The sequence below is a fragment of the Pseudorasbora parva genome, chromosome 14 (assembly GCF_024679245.1).
Source record: "Pseudorasbora parva isolate DD20220531a chromosome 14, ASM2467924v1, whole genome shotgun sequence".
Taxonomy (NCBI): Eukaryota; Metazoa; Chordata; class Actinopteri; order Cypriniformes; family Gobionidae; genus Pseudorasbora; species Pseudorasbora parva.
In genome coordinates, this window is record NC_090185.1 from 40514968 (window position 1) to 40534672 (window position 19705).

General features: G+C 38.3%; 1 protein-coding gene across 2 annotated transcripts in view; it reads right to left on the reverse strand.

Moving 5' to 3' along the window:
• LOC137040624 (lisH domain-containing protein ARMC9) overlaps positions 1–19705 on the reverse strand; it is a 65364-nt gene that overhangs the window by 43690 nt on the left and 1969 nt on the right. The window contains exons 4-10 of one of the 2 annotated variants that reach the window (XM_067416401.1): positions 17513–17683; positions 13852–14007; positions 13563–13655; positions 8029–8053; positions 4511–4668; positions 4321–4419; positions 734–769 (exon numbers count right to left, since the gene is read on the reverse strand). In XM_067416401.1, the coding sequence (XP_067272502.1) occupies positions 734–769; positions 4321–4419; positions 4511–4668; positions 8029–8053; positions 13563–13655; positions 13852–14007; positions 17513–17683 (738 nt within the window). The remainder of the gene's footprint in view (positions 1–733; positions 770–4320; positions 4420–4510; positions 4669–8028; positions 8054–13562; positions 13656–13851; positions 14008–17512; positions 17684–19705) is intronic. The other variant, XM_067416402.1, reaches the window with a different exon arrangement.

Genomic DNA, 19705 nt, shown 5'->3' on the forward strand with positions numbered 1-19705 from the left:
GCTATCTTACACAATGCAAGCAAAATGTTAAAATATGCTAAAAAATGCTTATCATGTAAGCAATGTACTAAATCATGCTAACAAAATGTTAAATCATGCTATCAAAGTGCTAAATCATGTTAGCAGCGTGTTAAAGCATGCTAGCAATGTGTTAAATCATGTTATCAACAGGTTAATCATGTTAGCAATGTGTCAACTACTTCAGACGTCCAGCTTTTAAAACTACTTTAAATTGTCTGGCTAGGATTTTTCATGTAAATTATTTTTTTATTTATTGCAAAGTTCTTCCTCCTTCTTCAAAATCACAAAAGGAATGTGATTTATTTATCTGATGCCAGGAAGGCACAGATTATATCAAAAGGGGAAAAGGAAATCTTTTTCATGGCATGACCTGCAATATGTAAGTTTTGCCCTTTGAAACAGTTTTGAGTTTATACTGTCTACTCTGGGGAACTGGAGATAAATAAGTGAAACACATACTGAGCAGTCTTCAAAGCAATCAGTAGTATGTCCTTCTTTTGGGATTCAGTAACAATGCACATGCCTGCTGGGCAAAGTGGATCATTCTTATACTGAACAAGAACGTACGTCCCATGACACTAGGGTGATCTAATGAAAACTAGATAAACTAGAAGGCTTTGAGACGAAACACAAAGGGGAAGAAGACAGGCTATGCAGGCAAGACCGAGCAGGGAGACAGGAAGTAAGACGATGAAACATTGCAGCAACTTACATATCCATCATCATAAGGGCTCATAGAGTAATATCCCTTCATGAACAGATGGCCAGACACACAAACACACAGGAAGATATGATTGAGGACACACGAGCTCCAAAAGCAAGTCAAATATGAAACATTTTAGGGAATGTCAAATTATCCAACCACTATGCAATTCTTAAGAAGCTCTGAAAGTGTAAAATGTTGTATATTACAAATACTCATCACATACAGTAAGTAATGTAACACTTTAGTAGCTTTAAGTTAATAAATCATGTTAGAAACTGACCCCCCCCCAAAAAAAAAATCAAAAATTAAAAAATAATAATAATAATAATAATTCGTTTACATGAACATCAATTGAAGATGATAAATACTACCACTATATATAACTGTAATTTGCAATGTGATAATGAGCATTAGATTTCTATGCAATACGGCAATGATAATCAGATTTCTATGCATTACAGTAATGGCAATTTGTAAGTTAATATGCTTAATTATTTTGAATATACAGGTCCAAAATTAGCATATTGTGATAAAGTTCGTTATTTTCCATAATGTAATGATAAAAATTAAACGTTCATATATTTTAGATTCATTGCACACCAACTGAAATATTTCAGGTCTTTTATTGTTTTAATACTGATGATTTTGGCATTACAGCTCATGAACACCCAAAATCTCAAAAAATTTGCATATTTCATCCGACCAATAAAAGAAAAGTGTTTTTAATACAAAAAAAGTCAACCTTCAAATAATTATGTTCAGATATGCACTCAATACTTGGTGGGGAATCCTTTAGCAGAAATGACGCTTCAGTGCGGCGTGGCATGGAGGCGATCAGCCTGTGGCACTGCTGAGGTGTTCTGGAGGCCCAGGATGCTTCGATAGCGGCCTTAAGCTCATCCAGAGTGTTGAGTCTTGCGTCTCTCAACTTTCTCTTCACAATATCCCACAGATTCTCTATGGGGTTCAGGTCAGGAGAGTTGGCAGGCCAATTGAGCACAGTAATACCATGGTCAGTAAACCATTTACCAGTGGTTTTGGCACTGTGAGCAGGTGCCAGGTCGTGCTGAAAAACCAAATCTTCATCTCCATAAAGCTTTTCAGCAGATGGAAGCATGAAGTACTCCAAAATCTCCTGATAGCTAGCTGCATTGACCCTGCCCTTGATAAAACACAGAGGACCAACACCAGCAGCTGACAGCACCCCCTAGACCATCACTGACTGTGGGGACTTGACACTGGACTTCAGGCATTTGGGCATTTCCTTCTCCCCAGTCTTCCTCCAGACTCTGGCACCTTGATTTCCGAATGATATGCAAAATATGCTTTCATCCGAAAAAAGTACTTTGGACCACTGAGCAACAGTCCACTGCTGCTTCTCTGTAGCCCAAAGTGTCTTGACCTGGGGAATGCGGCACCTGTAGCCCATTTCCTGCACACGCCTGTGCACGGTGGCTCTGGACTCAGTCCACTGCTTCCGCAGGTCCCCCAAGGTCTGGAATCGGTCCTTCTCCTCAATCTTCCTCAGGGTTCGTTCACCTCTTCTCGTTGTGCAGCGTTTTTTGCCACACTTCTTCCTTCCCACAGACTTCCCACTGAGGTGCCTTGATACAGCACTCTGGGAACAGCCTATTCGTTCAGAAATGTCTTTCTGTGTCTTCCCCTCTCGCTTGAGGGTGTCAATGATGGCCTTCTGGACAGCGGTCAGGTCGGCAGTCTTACCCATGATTGCGGTTTTGAGTAATGAACCAGGCTGGGAGTTTTTAAAAGCCTCAGGAATCTTTTGCAGGTGTTTAGAGTTAATTAGTTGATTCAGATGATTAGGTTAATCGCTCGTTTAGAGAACCTTTTCATGATATGCTAATTTTTGGGGTTTTCATGAGCTGTGTGCCAAAATCATCAGTATTAAAACAATAAAAGACCTGAAATATTTCAGTTGGTGTGCAATGAATCTAAAATATATGAAAGTTTAATTTTTATCATTACATTATGGAAAATAATGAACTTTATCACAATATGCTAATTTTTTGAGAAGGACCTGTATATGTCAATGAAAAAGTCATAACTTTTAACGTAAGCTTACTTTAGGTATAAAATGAATTTAAGTCATTATGTAATGTAATAAATATGATATTAAGTCATAATGGAATATACACTGAATATTAATTAGTGAAATTGTACTTGCATATCTTTCATATCATATCTTAGTCTTTCGCGTTGATTACTATTGAACTGACTGGATTTTGCTTGTGGAAATTTGCGGTACAGAGGAAAATTAGACCAAAGAATGTGTTTTTTGTTTGAAACAAGTGAGACACCGGTAGTGTAAAGAAAGAAAAAGGTCTAGAGAAAAAGTTGAAGAGAGATACTGTATGTCAAGGAAGATGAAAAATCATAAATTAGGCTTATTTTAACATTACTATGTATTTTACCATTATTAATCATTATATTTATGATAATTAAGCCCATTACTCTCCAAATTGTTATCACTGTAATGCATTAAAAAAACTATTCTAATTAATGTAGTTTGATGGGGGAAAAAATGACACAAAAGTTACAAATGACATTCTGGTAGTGTTCATTAATTCACACTAATTTACGCTGATTATTTTTTTTTTTTTGGAATATTATTATGGCAATGATTCACCATTGAAAAAAAAAGAAAAGAAAAGAAAAGAGACACAATGGTCAAACGTGTTTGTCTGGAGCATGTTTACATAGAAAAGCGATGGGAAAGCTGCTCGATGGAATGACAAAAACTGGTTGTGTGTAAACTCATATGCAACGCGCAGTGGTGAGTGTGTTACACAAGGAATGCTGGACGGACATGAGCAGATTAAACATGGCTTGGTTTCTGTGCTCTCAACTAAATTAGATTTTGCATTTGAAACATTACTTTCATGACAATAATGCATTTTTTATTTGTCCTGCCATATCATAATATTATATGTTATATGTTAAATCAAAAGTAAAAGTGTACAATTAAATATAAGTAAAAATTGTACTTAATTACATAATATAAGTGTGTGTACTGTGTGTGATTATTATGTATAAATAAATAAACACACATGTATACATTAAGAAATGTATAAAATATTTTGTATGATAAAAATTATACAAAATTAATATATATATATATATATATATATATATATATATATATATATATATATATATATATATATATATATATATATATATATATATATATTATATTTGCATTTATTAAAGGGACTACCACAACCACAGTTTTAAAATTTGCATTACAGTAATGACAATATTTAAGGAAAAGATGTGATTAAATGTCACGAATATAATGTCACGATGCAAAAGTCATAATAGTTCAAATATTAGGTACAATATGATTTATTATACCTTTATTTTAAATTTGGACTGACCTTAAGTCACTAAGTAATAAACACAGAACTAAGATAATCCTTTGCTTGAAAAACAATTTGGATTTGGGTCCAGTGTGAACAAAGCCTACCATTTAGAAAAGTAATTGCAACTTTGTATCCAACATTTTGGGAGTCAAATGCATGCATATAAATGTTTTATCCCCATCTAGGGAGAGCGTGACCTCCGTGACTCACAGTGCCCGGCCTGGTGAAGTCTACACTCTGAGCGGCGCTCTGTCTCATGTGACTGCTGAAGAGCCGCATACACACGCCCTGCAGGTACTCTGGGGAGATCTGCAAAACATCAGCCATATTCCCTTGAGCATTTCAGCTTCGTCAGGCATAATTATTAGAATTTCTGAAATCGTGTGTGTAATTTGCTTGCCATCTTTCCACGGACTGTGGCCTCCAGTGAATCCACCAGCTCTGCCGTAACGCCTATAAGGTTGTGATGGTCGGCCTGCAGCTTAGTGAATTTCCTCATGTAGAAGGTGGCCTTCCTTTCTGCCTCGGTCAGATGGAGCTGCATTTGCTGAATCGCTTCTGCATGACAAAACACACAGAGTCAAATAAGGGCTCGGTGTGCACGCATGAAGCAAAAAAGACAAAGCAGTACAGAAAGTTAACAATTTAAGGGTATGACCATGCATTCTACCAACAATGGTAATTTTATTAGAATATCATCAAAAAGTTGATTTATTTCACTAATTCCATTCAAAGAGTGAAACTTGTATATTATATTAATTAATTATACTGTCATTATACTTGATGTCATATCAGACTGATATATGTCAAATTTTTATTTCTTTTAATTTTGATGATTATAACTGACAACTAAGGAAAATCCCAAATTCAGTATCTCAGAAAATTAGAATATTGTGAAAAGGTTCAATATTGAAGACACTTGGTGCCACGCTCTAATCAGCTAATTAACTCAAAACACCTGAAAAGGCCTTTAAATGGTCACTCAGTCTAGTTCTGTAGGTTACACAATCATGGGGAAGACTGCTGACTTGACAGTTGTCCAAAAGACGACCATTGACACCTTGCACAAGGAGGGCAAGATACAAAAGGTCGTTGCAAAAGAAGCTGGCTGTTCACAGAGCTCTGTGTCCAAGAATATTAATAGAGAGGCGAAGGGAAGGAAAAGATGTGGTAGAAAAAAAGTTTACAAGCAATAGGGATAACCCATTCAAAAATGTGGAGGAGATTAACAAAGAGTGGACTGCAGCTGGAGTCAGTGCTTCAAGAACCACTACACACAGACGTATGCAGGACATGGGTTTCAGCTTCGACTTCCTTGTGTCAAGCCACTCTTGAACAACAGACAGCGTCAGAAGCGTCTCGTCTGGGCTAGAGAGAAAAATAATTGGACTGCTGATGAGTGGTCCAAAGTTATGTTCTCTGATGAAAGTAAATTTTGCATTTCCTTTGGAAATCAGGGTCCCAAAGTCTGGAGGAAGAGAGGAGAGGCACACAATCCTTGTGGCTTGAGATCCGGTGTAAAGTTTCCACAGTCAGTGGGTGCGTCTACATGCACGTTAAGCCGATTATGCCCAATAAGCCGACAATGAACTTGGTCATGTAAACGCGGTAACCCGTTTTCTTTTAAGGCAGGCGTACACGGTGCGATTTTTGCTGTCGTACGAACTCGCAGACGATTTTTTTTCTCGGGAGAAATCGGGTGGACATCGTGGATGCTCGTATGGTCGCGGCTCGCACTGTGTGAGAGGAAATACGAGACGAGACGAGCACGTTAAGAGCACCTCCCGACCTTACGATCATTTTTAAACATGTTTAAAAAGTTCGGGGAGTCAACCCGATTTTTACCAGCATATGACTGTCCCCTAGCTCGTCACATAGGCTCAATATATGAGTATTATTAGCACAGTGGCTGCAAACATACTGCGTTCACACACACACACACACACACACTTTATCTCTCTCACATGCACTCTTCTCTCTCCCTCTGGTTGTTTCGGTTGAAAGGAATGGCTACTGTTCTCTGCTTTTCAACCAATCATTTGCACACCTTTTTTCTTTATTTTTTGTATCTGAAGCTATAGCAGCAACATTGAAAGCTCCGGCGTCTGTGTTACATGAAAACCCGTGTGATCGCGGCCGGCTCGCGGTACAAACAGTCGTGCCGTGTACCATCTGATTTGATGCGATGATCAAATTAAATGACTCGTAGCATCTGCAATATCTCACAACCTTCCGAGTGTCCGAATTCGCTCAGTGTACGCCCGCCTTTATCGGAGTAATGTCATAAACGGCGTAAGCATAAACCGGTCGGAACAGGTAGTTTTTTGCCTCTTACCTCGATTTCGCGCTGCATGTAAACACATTAACCTGCTTTCTGTCGGCTTATTGAAGTGCGCATGTGTGATAGGTAACGTTAACAAAAACACAAACCAGACAGAGCGAGCTAGCGTTTTGCATTGAATAAGGACATATATCACAAACGCAGACTCGTTTAAGACCCAGAAAATTGTAAAGAGGTGTTCTCTTTTCTCATGCAGCAGAAGTAGAAGAGGTTCAGTCAAAACTGCATAAGGGATACTATGAGCCGTAAATCTCCCGCTGACACGGTGCACGCTTTATTTAACATCACAACTGACGTAACTTTTGAAAAACTCAGTCAGATATCGGGACATTATTATTTTTGACGTCACTACAAGGAAATAACCCGGTTTAGAAATAGTCATGTAAACGCGGTTAATTTGCGTTGTCCGTTTATTGGTTTGCATGTAAACGGGGAAAACTGGTTATTTCAATAAGCTGATTTTTTGGAGTTATCAGCTTACTGGTGTGGATGTAAACGCACCCAGTGATGGTTTGGGGTGCCATGTCATCTGCTGGTGTTGGTCAACTGTGTTTTTCTGAGGTCAAAGGTCAATGCAGCTAGCCTAGAAATCTAGACGCACCCTAGCGGCAGCAAATTTAATCTGCCCGCAAGTGTCGTCTAGGAACTCTCAATACCCTTCTGAGCTGTGTTCCTCTCACTCTGGACGGGCCAATCACGTCGTGTATAGAGTCGGCGGGCGGGGCCATAATGACGGCCGAGTTGCGTTTGCGTGCTTCTAGTAAACACAGAAACTGGCGAACGGCGGCGGTCTTTCGGATCAGCTTTGACCGCGACTCTGGAAGACTTGGAGTTCAGCTTTTCTCTGAGAAAAGAACAAAGAACGGCACTGAAGTCATTCTTAAAAAGGGAAGATGTGTTCGGAGTTTAGCCGACCGGATACGGCGAATGTTTAATCAGTCAGCGAGCTCTGCTTCACCTTCATTGCTCTGGTTGGTTGTAGCGCTATCCTATCGCGTGCAGGGGAAGTTTGAAAGACAACCGCCCCTCGGATTGAGCCGTCAATGGAGAGTTTCCAGACCAAACATCTTGATGTGGGTCTGGCTTGTCAGGCTACAACGCAGCCATATACCAGGAAGTTTTAGAGCACTTCATGCTTCCTGCTGCTGACCAACTTTATGGAGATGCAGATTTCATTTTCCAACAGGAATTAGCACCTGCACACAGTGCCAAAGCAACCAGTACCTGGTTTAAGGACCATGGTATCCCTTAACTGGCCAGCAGACTCGCTTTTGAACATGTTCATACTCTTCAGTTGGCCAAAATTTCTAAAAATCCTGTCTTTGTATTAGTCTGATATACTAAATTTGCTATTTTCCTTAGTTGTCAGTTATAATAATCAAAATTAAAAGAAATATTTGAAATATATCAGTCTGTGTGTAATGGATGAATATAATATACAAATGTAAAACAAAATAGTGATGTTTTTATGACAGGTGCATTTTCATATGCATGGAAATTAAATATTATATCATGACTTAGCTAATCGTGGGTCCTACCAACAATACAACAGTAGAAATCTTTAAGACATAATTCACCTGTGTTGTCTTTTCCACCATCGTTCTGGTTTCTTTGTGTTAAGGAGTCATGCCAACAAATCATTTTTCATTTGGATGGATTAATGTCAGCACTTTTCCATGCCCTCAAACTACACCAAGCAAAAGCAGCCACGTTTGCTCATCAAACACATCATTCAGAGGACTTGTTTTCTCAATCCACAGCCCATTGTTCTGACACAACCCTAGAATATCAACATTTTATAAGTATATACAATACGCTCATACAATGTTTAATAGTTATGCAATCATAATCCTCAGGCTTTCCTATATTACGACAGAGATTTGTAAAGCAGTTTCAAAAAAATTCAAACACAAGCAGTTCAGCAGCTCTTACATAATTATGTATTGATTTTACACGGCTATTTCAGGTCTTAGGTAAAGCTATTTAAGGAGATGACGTGGTATAACATGACCTGTTTCCAAGGCAAGTGTTGCTTTTAAAATGGCTTATACCTAGGTTCAGCAACTTCAACATTCCCCTAAACCTATTTTTTTAATTATATTTTTATGGTAATAGGAAACACTACCAATTATAAATGCATTGAAATTACTCTCTAGTGCTTAACAAACCTAAATTTTGTTCTGCTTAATATCTTTATGGAAACTGTGATTACTTTTTTGTCAGGATTTTTAGAGGATTGAAAGTTTAAAAGAACAGCATTTATATGAAATACAATCCCGATTCCAAAAAAGTTGGGACTCACAAACTGTGAATTAAAAAAGGAATGCAATTAATTACAAATCTCATAAACTTATATTTTATTCATGTGGCAAGCAGCGTGGCGAGGGACCGCGAGAGCAGGCCGGTGACGAGTGTTAATGAGTACCAGCTGCGTGACACACCGGTCTCGGCTCGCGGCCAAGTGACGGGAGCATAAAAGGAGGAGCAAAGGCAGCGGAAGATGAGAGAGGACCAGGCCTGGATTTTCTCTCGTCTTCCGCTGCCTTTGCCTCTCCTTTTATGCTCCCGTCACTTGGCCGCGAGCCGAGACCGGTGTGTCACGTAGCTGGCACTCATTAACACTCGTCACCGGCCCCTTAGATGGCACTGCATCCCATACAGGAATGCTACTGTAATGAAAAAATCACAACAGGAATACTTCCAGAAAACATTGTCGGTGAACACAATCCACTGTGCCATTCGCCATTGCCGGCTAAAACTCTATAGGTCAAAAAAGAAGCCATATCTAAACATGATCCAGAAGCGCAGGCATTTTCTCTGGGCCAAGGATCATTTAAAATGGAAAACTGTTCTGTGGTCAGACGAATCAAAATGTTATGGACTGCATTTATATATATAGGGCTTTTATCCAAAGCGCTTTACATTTTGCCTCACATTCACCCATTCATACACCGACGGCGATGTCAGCCATGTAAGGCGCCATCCAGCTCGTCGGGAGCAGCTGGGGTTAGGTGTCTTGCTCATGGACACCTCGACACTTGGTCAGGTGGAACCGGGGATTGAACCACCAACCTTCTGGTTTGTAGACAACCTACATGAACCACTGAGCCACTGCCGCCCCAGTGAACATGTTATGTTCTTTTTGGATAACTGGGATGCCATCTGGACTAAAGAGGACAAGGACAACCCAAGTTGTTCTCAGCGCTCAGTTCAGAAGCTGCATCTCTGATGGTATGGGGTTACATGAGTGTGTGTGGTATGAGCAGCTTACACATCTGGAAAGGCACCATCAATGCTGAAAGGTACAGTGGGTACGGAAAGTATTCAGAACCATTTACATGTTTCAGTCTTTGCTATAATGCAGGCATTTGTTTCTCATTAATGTACACAGCTCCCCATATTGACAGAAAAACACAGATTTGTTGAATTTTGCAGATTTATTAAAAAAGAAAAACTGACTGAACCTAAGTATTCAGACCCTTTGGTTTGACACTGATATATTTACTCAGGTGCTGTCCATTTCTTCTGATCATCCTTGAGATGGTTCTATCCCTTCATTTGAGTCCAGCTGTGTTTGATTATACTGATTGGACTTACTTACAGGGATATCCTGGACGAAAAACTTCTCTAGAGTGCTCAAGACTAGTGATGGCCAAATGAGGCTTCCTGAACCACTGAGGCTTTCCAGCCCATTGCTTCACCAAAAGGTTCATTTACCCGAAGGCTCATGAAACAGTGTGCTCCCTAGTGACACCTGCTGTGCAAAGCAACGTATAGCACACAAATCTATTCATCCTGAGCAACCAAATTGTCATAGTGTGGGCACACCCTTTTTCTATTGCCTGTGTATTAATAAAGTATTTTACTCTGCTTGTATTAACCTATGCACACACAACTCACACAAACACACAACTTTGTGTTCAACTATTCAGTAGTTCTTTGGGTTAGTGATGACAGTGAATGCCCAGAATGATTGTAAATAAATTATTGTGAGTGCAATAGTGCAGTGCTTATGGGACTGGAATTGTGGAACAGCAAACTGCAACAGCGATGGGTAAAGCTTTCCCTAATACAGTCTAGTCTTATAATAATAATAATAGCAATAATGTATATAATAATAACACTCCTACTATTATAGGCTATACACACACACGTGTATTTTATATATATATATATATATATATATATATATATATATATATATATATATATATATATATATATATATATATATATATATATATATATATATATATACACATATAATTACGTAGTATAGGTATTACAACTCGATAGGCTAATTTACTCTAATAATCTTCTAAACTAAATATAATGTAATATAATATATAATACAAGCTATAATATATAATGATAATGATATCGCTACTATGTACAACCAACACCTCAACATCAATGCAAACGCCTACTGCAAACCCCACAAGAGGCTTGAGGTTTCAAACCACTTTTATCCGAAAGCGATACTCAGAATGAACCAATGACGTATTCAACAGAAAACGAGGCCTCGTTTGTCATCGTCACGTGATTTTCACGGAAACGATAAAAGCCTCAAATCAGGGCTTCATCTGTAATGCCCCTTTTTGCTCGACACAAGCTCCGGAGCCTCGGTTCAGATGTCCCCCATCACTACTCAAGACCTCAGACTGGGCCGAAGGTTCACCTTCCAACAAGACAATGACCCCAAGCACACAGCTAAAGTAATGAAGCAGTGGCTTCACAACAACTCCATGACTGTTCATGAATGGCCCAGCCAGAGCCCTGACTTAAACCCAATTGAGCATCTCTGGAGAGACCTGAAAATGGCTGTCCACCATCGTTTACCATCCAACCTGACAGAACTGGAGAGGATCTGCAGGAGGAATGGCAGAGGATCACCAAATACAGGTGTGAAAAACTTTCCCAAAAAGACTCATGGCTGTATTAGATCAAACGGGTGCTTCTACTAAATACTGAGCAAAAGGTCTAAAAGGTCTAAATACCTAGGACCACGTGATACTTCAGTTTTTCTTTTTTAATAAATCTGCAAAAATGTGTTCCTTTGTTTTTCTGTCAATATGGGTGTGTATATTAATGTGAAAAAAAATTAACTTAAATTATTTAAGCAAATAGCTGCAATATAACAAAGAGTGAACAATTTAAGGGGTCTGGATGCTTTTCGTACCCACTGTATATCCAAGTTCTAGAACAACATATGCTCCATCCAGACGTCGTCTCTTTCAGGGAAGACCTTGCATTTTCCAACATGATAATGCCAGACCACATACTGCATCAATTACAACATCATGGCTGCGCAGAAGAAGGATCCGGCACTGAAATGGCCAGCCTGCAGTCAAGATCTTTCACTCATAGAAAACATTTGGCGCATCATAAAGAGGAAGATGCGATAAAGAAGACCTAATACAGTTGAGCAACTAGAAGCCTGTATTAGACAAGAATGAGACAACATTCCTATTCCTAAACTTGAGCAACTTGTCTCCTCAGTCCCCAGACGTTTGCAGACTGTTATAAAGAGAAGAGGGGATGCCACTCAGTGGGAAACATGGCCCTGGCCCAACTTTTTTGAGATGTGTTGATGCCATGGAATTTATAATCACATTTTCTCAGTTTAAACATTTGACATATCATAATGTTGTATTTTAAAAATATTTAAATTTGAAACTTCCACATTATTGTATTCTGTTTTTATTCACAAATTGTACAGTGTCCTAACTTTTTTGGAATCGTGTTTGTATTTTAAAAATGTATTTTATTTAATTTTTTAACAATTTTAAAGAAGACATAAAAGAGTCAAATTCCACTATAAACATCTTAAAGTTGGGGGATAAATTTACATACTTTTGTTTATGTGTATGAAATTTTGCCCACAATATAAATAAATGAACAATGTATGCAAGACATTTGTTAACATTGTTTTCATAATATACAATAACATCATTTAATATTAAATAATATTACATTTAAATCACTAAATCAAACACAAAATCTGCCAAATCCCTTCAAAAACGTTGAATAATTTTACATTTGAAAAACAGCTCAACAGCTCTCTCACTTTTACAAAAGGAGCATAAATCATAAATATATAAGTATCTTGAAATTAATGTTGGTAGGCAACATTTTTAAATCCATTTTTTGTTGTTGTTATTAATACAATATTTAAAGGATATTAACCAAACTGTCTTCAGGTAATATTATCAATAATAGACAAAAAATCCTCTAGGTGCTAAGTTTTTGTGAAAAATGGTACAAATATGTTTGTTACTGCATTTTTTATCAGTGTGTGTGTGTGTGTGTATTTTTGTCCACATTCACTATTATTATTAATATATATATATACATATATATATATTATATTTAACTAGCTACTGTTATGCTGTGATGGTTCTCATTTGAAGCAACCCAAAAAATTAATTAAACATCTTGCATTTGTGTGTTTAAGATAGATTGGAGGTTATCCTAACTTTAAGTCATTTACCATGATTTTTCAGAACATTTTTTTTCGGGAATATGCATACTTCTTAAGAAAAAAGATAAGACAATTCTTAAGAAAGGTACAAAATATATCTTTTTTTTCTTAAGTTAGAAAATAAGAAGAAATTGCCAATTAAAAAGATAATTTTATTCTTAAGAATGTTTTGTGAATCCTGTATATGCATGTTTTAAGTGAAAGTCTAAAACACGGTTATTCAGTAAAATGGTATGTCCCCATGTTAGCCGCCATGTTGAGATCACATGACCAGCTGAAGACTTAAAACATATAAAGATATAAAACATATATCTAAAGTGTTCACAATATACAGCACTTCAGCTGTATATCTGCCTTGACAGCTTATTCTTCCCCTTTTCCCCATAAACTCAGATGTCCAACACAGAAAAGCTCCACACGGAAGCGTTTTCCATGAGATTAGAAGCGTGACATTTGATGAGGTTCAGTTAGTCAATTAAAAGTTAATCATTTTTATTTAGAAACCTTCTGAAGGTAGAACAAATGTAATTATTACCCAGGTTTATTACACCTACTTTATCTAAGTTCTTACATGTATAAAGCCAAGAAATCATAGTTTTAAAATGATACCTTTGTGGAAAAAAAGGATACATATAAAGTCAAAAGCCTCGGTGTGTTTGACGCTTTCAGAGTCACTGAAAGAAACTTCTCCAGCCGTTCTCTCAACTCTGGCATCCAGGAATCCTACGATTAAGAAGAAAAATGACAACACTTTAATCTCCATCCAGCAAGTGCTCAGTGTAATTGATGTTTGTCATGCATAAATATTAATATTTTAATATAGTATGGTGCAGTATCTTGTATCCTGTTTTCAAAGCAATTCTTTGCCATGACTCAGTCAGCTGGTGCTTTGGTGACTGTTAGAGGATGCGTGTTTTACCTGGAAGAGCTCTTGGAAGGAGGGATGAACCGTGGGATTGGGCACAAACGGCAGGGCGTAGAATGGCAGGAACTCGGTGGTCTGGCTCAGAGACGCCCCTCTGGTCTCCAGGTAGTGCTTGAAGTGTGTGATCCTGTTCTCAAACTCTCCTTTATCCTGCATTACACAATATTTTCACTGAAAAAAATGCTTTCCTTACTTGGTATTTTTATCTTGTTTCTAGTCAAAAATATCTAAAAATTCTTACATTAAACTTTGGGTTAGTTCACCCAAAAATGAAGTGTCTGTCATTAACTCCCGACTCCCCCTAATGTCTGTCCACACCCGTCAGACCTCCGTTCATCTTCACACACAGTTTAAGATATTTTATATTTAGTCCAGGAGTGTATGCAAGGGTATGCACACTATAATACATTTTCAGCATCCAAAATACATTTTGGTCCAAAAATAACAAAAACTACGTCTTCTCTTCCGGGTTTGTTTTCAATCCTCTAATAAAGATTCAAACGGTTATGAATCAGCGAATTGATTCATGATTCAGATCGCCAATGTCTCGTGATTTCAGCAGTTTGACACGCGACCCGAATCATTGATCAATACGCTGATTCATAACCGTTTGAATCTTTATTAGAGGACATGGACAAACAGAAGACGGCAAAGAAGCGAAACTTCTCCGACGTGGAGATCGAGTCCATCACCAGGTGGAAAAAAACCCACGAAATTGTTTTATTTGGGAGTTTAAAGAGTGAGATTAAATGCGCCCACAAAAACAAAATATGGACCCAAATGAGGAGTACTGTTAATAGTGTGGAGGTTGAGAAGCGCACTCCAGCAGGTTAAATACCTGCTTGGATGATAAATTACCATCACAATGAGCTGGCGTAGGATTGGAGCATGTGTGCGCGCTCAATCATCTCACTAGTCCACTAGTCAGGGCACTGATTAGGACATAAGTCAATGGGCTGACTCCCTGATCAGTGCCCTGACTACTGAACTAGTGAGATGATTGAGCCCATCGAGACCATCACCAGGGAAGTGAAAAAAACAAAAACGAAATTGTTTTATTTGGGAGTTTAAAGAGTGGAATTAAAGGCACCTACAAAAACAAAATATGGACCCAAAATTACGAGTACTCTTAGGAGGTTGAGAAGCGCACTCCAGCAGTTTAAAGCTGTTTGGATGATAAATTACCATCACTGCATTATTTTACAGCACGTTTTGAAACAATTAGCATTTAATTTCGTATCACGGCACATGTATTGGGGTGTACGACAGTGATGATGATGTGATGTGGAGTACTACCATTCATTCACATTAATAATTACATGACAATTTGTAAGATTCTTATTCTTATTATTATTATTATGATTATTATTCTTATTGATGCTTGTTATTCAGAAGAAGAATGTCGTTTTTTATTGATTTTATTATTATTTAAAAGAAGAAGGTCATTTTTATTATTTTGTCAGTCTGAATTATTTTAGTCCCAGTCCGTGCGCAGCTGCCGGGCCAGGCGGGCCTGAACCGTCAGATAAAGCGCACAGGCTCGCGACTGGAGCAATACATATGCCTACAAATCAAACGCTTTGGTAAAGTCACACAAATTAAACATTGACGTTCATGTTGCACAAAAATAAACACTGAATGTTGTTGTTGTGGTTTTTAACAGTGGGTCATATAGCATATCTTGTCAGTGCGTTTTGTGGTGTTAGGAATTGTTTTTCTGCGCATTTTCCCACTAACTCAAACGTGCGTACACCACCTCCTGAGCTGGCGTAGGATTTGAGCGAGCCGTACGCCAACGTCCATATTGATAAATCTCAAAGTCACCGTGGGTTTGGGTGTACGCAAGGTGTACGCTGGAAATTTGGTGTACGCACTTTTGATAAATGAGGGCCAGTGTGTGCACCCATAGCCATACTTTGAAAGTATGTTTCAGTTTAAAAAAAATCAAGATTAGTTTAGTTGGCATACACTTGATGTCTTATAAAATATTAAAAATATAAACGTCTGGGAGAAAGAGAAGAGTAAAGTTGGGAGAATATCAGATGTGTATCAGTGTATTGGATCCGTGCGTTCGGCCTTAAAGTGACAGCAGCTTTATTAAGAGCTTTGTAACTTATATACAAGTATTTAAATGAGTTTAAGTTAGTCGTATGCTAGTATGTCAGATGGAGCGTCACTGAATGGCTTAAACCACGATGGCATAATGAGCATTCATACAACAATAATAAAATAATGCGGCGACATAAAAAAGGAAATTTACTTTGGTACTTAAGTACTTTTGAAAACAAATACTTCTGTACTTTTACTTGAGTAAAAATCTGTTTTTACAACTTTCACTTGTAACGGAGTAATATTTGACCTGTAGTACTTTTACTTTTACTCAAGTAATAGAGTTGTGTACTTTGTCCACCTCTGTTTGGACGCTTCAAGAGACTCTAATTAACCCACTGATGTCTCATATGGACTACTGTGATGATGTTTTTATTCCCTTTCTGGACATGGACAGTATAGTGTGCATACACTTGCATACGCTCTCGGACTAAATATAAAATATCTTAAACTGTGTGTGAAGATGAACGGAGGTCTTACGGGTGTGGAACGACATTAGGGAGAGGAGTTAATGACAGACATTTCATTTTTGGGGGAACTAACCCTTTAAGCAACATTTACTAGACAAGTAAAATTTATTGTCTTGTTTTGGGAAGAAATAACTCAAAATTAAAGCTACACCGTGATATTTTCCCCCATCTGGCGGTGAAAGGGTATATGACCATTCAGTGAAATAATAGTTTCTGTTCCTCTCAAATGTGATTTCGTTTTAACCCCTACGGTGGCCGATTTAGTCCAAGATTAACATGGCAATCCCCCTCTTCACATTCGACACTGGGATATCATCTCCCCAGTTCACTAGTCAGGGCACTGATCAGGACATAAGTCAATGGGCTGACTCCCTGATCAGTGCCCTGACTAGTGAACTGGGGAGATGATTGAGTCGGTGCCACGGTGCCATCGAGTGTTAAAGCACGAAAGGCGAAGCTTGAGTTTACGGGTATGTCCCTCTTTGGCTAATGTACTTTCAAGATGGAGGAGCAACATGGCGACCGGCATTCGAACCCTCACCCGTATGTATTTTCAATGGCATATTATAAACTTACGAGAATACTTTATTACTTGAAAGAATTAAATATATACATTAATGAGCACATATATTTTGAAAGAACTAAGTGTTTTTTGCTAAGAATAAATTAAAAAAGTTACAGTGTAGCTTTAAGAGTGTTTGCTTAAAATAAGCTAAATAATCTGCCAGTGGGGTAAGAAAAATAATCTTATCTGTCTGAATTTAAGCAAAAACTCTCTTAATTTTGAGTTATTTCTTCCCAAAACAAGACAATAAATTTGACTTGTCTAGTAAATGTTTCATAATGTACGATTTGCAGTGTTTACATTACAAAAAAATACTTGCATCTTGACTGAAAGCCAACACAATGGCACTTAAACACTGATTGACTAAAGTCATGCATTAGAGTAAACCAGAGGCTTGCTTGAACATTTAGTTTTCTGGGGACATCTGTTGGCCACACTGAGTACACTCGTCATATGTCTATCCAGTGAAACGCTGACTTTAGGACCATTACCCACAGTGCAGTGCACTTACGTGGCTTCCCACAGGAGATTTCAGAGGGTATATTGTGAAGTGAATTTGTAAGTAGAATTCCAGTTTCTGTGCCGCCGGATCGAAGTCCCGGATCTCTGGAGGAATATTTTTAGCCCACATCTCAGAGAACACCTTATAGTCTCCGTCATTAAATGAGCTGAGAAAATCCTCCTATAGCAAACAGAAGAACAAAGTCATCATCAAATCATGAACTCACTTTAGTTATTAAACAGAAAAATACACTTCAGTCACTTCTCAACTTTTACTCTCAAAATGGTAATGGCCAGAAACAATAAATGCTCTGTAAAATGAATGACAGGTGGTGTTGTGTGTGTGTGTGTGTGTGTGTGTGTGTGTGTGTGTGTGTGTGTGTGTGTGTGTGTGTGTATCAGTGTTAGATGTGTGTGTATCAGTGTTTGATGTGTGTGTATCAGTGTATGTGTGTGTATCAGTGTTTGTGTGTGTATCAGTGTTTGTGTGTGTCAGTGTTAGATGTGTGTGCATCAGTGTTCGATGTGTGTGTATCAGTGTTAGATGTGTGTGTATCAGTGTTAGATGTGTGTGTATCAGTGTTTGTGTGTGTATCAGTGTTAGATGTGTGTGTATCAGTGTTTGTGTGTGTATCAGTGTTAGATGTGTGTGTATCAGTGTTAGATGTGTGTGTATCAGTGTTTGTGTGTGTATCAGTGTTAGATGTGTGTGTATCAGTGTTAGATGTGTGTGCATCAGTGTTAGATGTGTGTGTATCAGTGTATGTGTGTGTATCAGTGTTAGATGTGTGTGTATCAGTGTTAGATGTGTGTGTATCAGTGTTTGTGTGTGTATCAGTGTTAGATGTGTGTGTATCAGTGTTTGTGTGTGTATCAGTGTTAGATGTGTGTGTATCAGTGTTTGTGTGTGCATCAGTGTTAGATGTGTGTGTATCAGTGTATGTGTGTGTATCAGTGTTAGATGTGTGTGTATCAGTGTTAGATGTGTGTGTATCAGTGTTTGTGTGTGTATCAGTGTTAGATGTGTGTGCATCAGTGTTAGATGTGTGTGTATCAGTGTATGTGTGTGTATCAGTGTTTGTGTGTGTATCAGTGTTTGTGTGTGTATCAGTGTTAGATGTGTGTGCATCAGTGTTCGATGTGTGTGTATCAGTGTTTGATGTGTGTGTATCAGTGTTTGTGTGTGTATCAGTGTTAGATGTGTGTGCATCAGTGTTAGATGCGTGTGCATCAGTGTTAGATGTGTGTGTATCAGTGTATGTGTGTGTATCAGTGTTTGTGTGTGTATCAGTGTTTGTGTGTGTATCAGTGTTCGATGTGTGTGTATCAGTGTTTGATGTGTGTGTATCAGTGTTTGATGTGTGTGTATCAGTGTTTGTGTGTGTATCAGTGTTAGATGTGTGTGTATCAGTGTTAGATGCGTGTGCATCAGTGTTAGATGTGTGTGTATCAGTGTATGTGTGTGTATCAGTGTTTGTGTGTGTATCAGTGTTTGTGTGTATCAGTGTTAGATGTGTGTGCATCAGTGTTCGATGTGTGTGTATCAGTGTTTGATGTGTGTGTATCAGTGTTCGATGTGTGTGTATCAGTGTTTGATGTGTGTGTATCAGTGTTTGTGTGTGTATCAGTGTTAGATGTGTGTGTATCAGTGTTAGATGAGTGTGCATCAGTGTTCGATGTGTGTGTATCAGTGTTTGATGTGTGTGTATCAGTGTTTGTGTGTGTATCAGTGTTAGATGTGTGTGTATCAGTGTTAGATGTGTGTGCATCAGTGTTAGATGTGTGTGTATCAGTGTTTGATGTGTGTGTATCAGTGTTTGTGTGTGTATCAGTGTTAGATGTGTGTGCATCAGTGTTAGATGTGTGTGCATCAGTGTTAGATGTGTGTGCATCAGTGTTTGATGTGTGTGTATCAGTGTTTGTGTGTGTATCAGTGTTAGATGTGTGTGTATCAGTGTTTGTGTGTGTATCAGTGTTAGATGTGTGTGTATCAGTGTTTGTGTGTGTATCAGTGTTAGATGTGTGTGCATCAGTGTTAGATGTGTGTGCATCAGTGTTAGATGTGTGTGCATCAGTGTTAGATGCGTGTGTATCAGTGTTAGATGCGTGTGTATCAGTGTTAGATGCGTGTGCATCAGTGTTAGATGAGTGTGTATCAGTGTTAGATGCGTGTGTATCAGTGTTAGATGCGTGTGTATCAGTG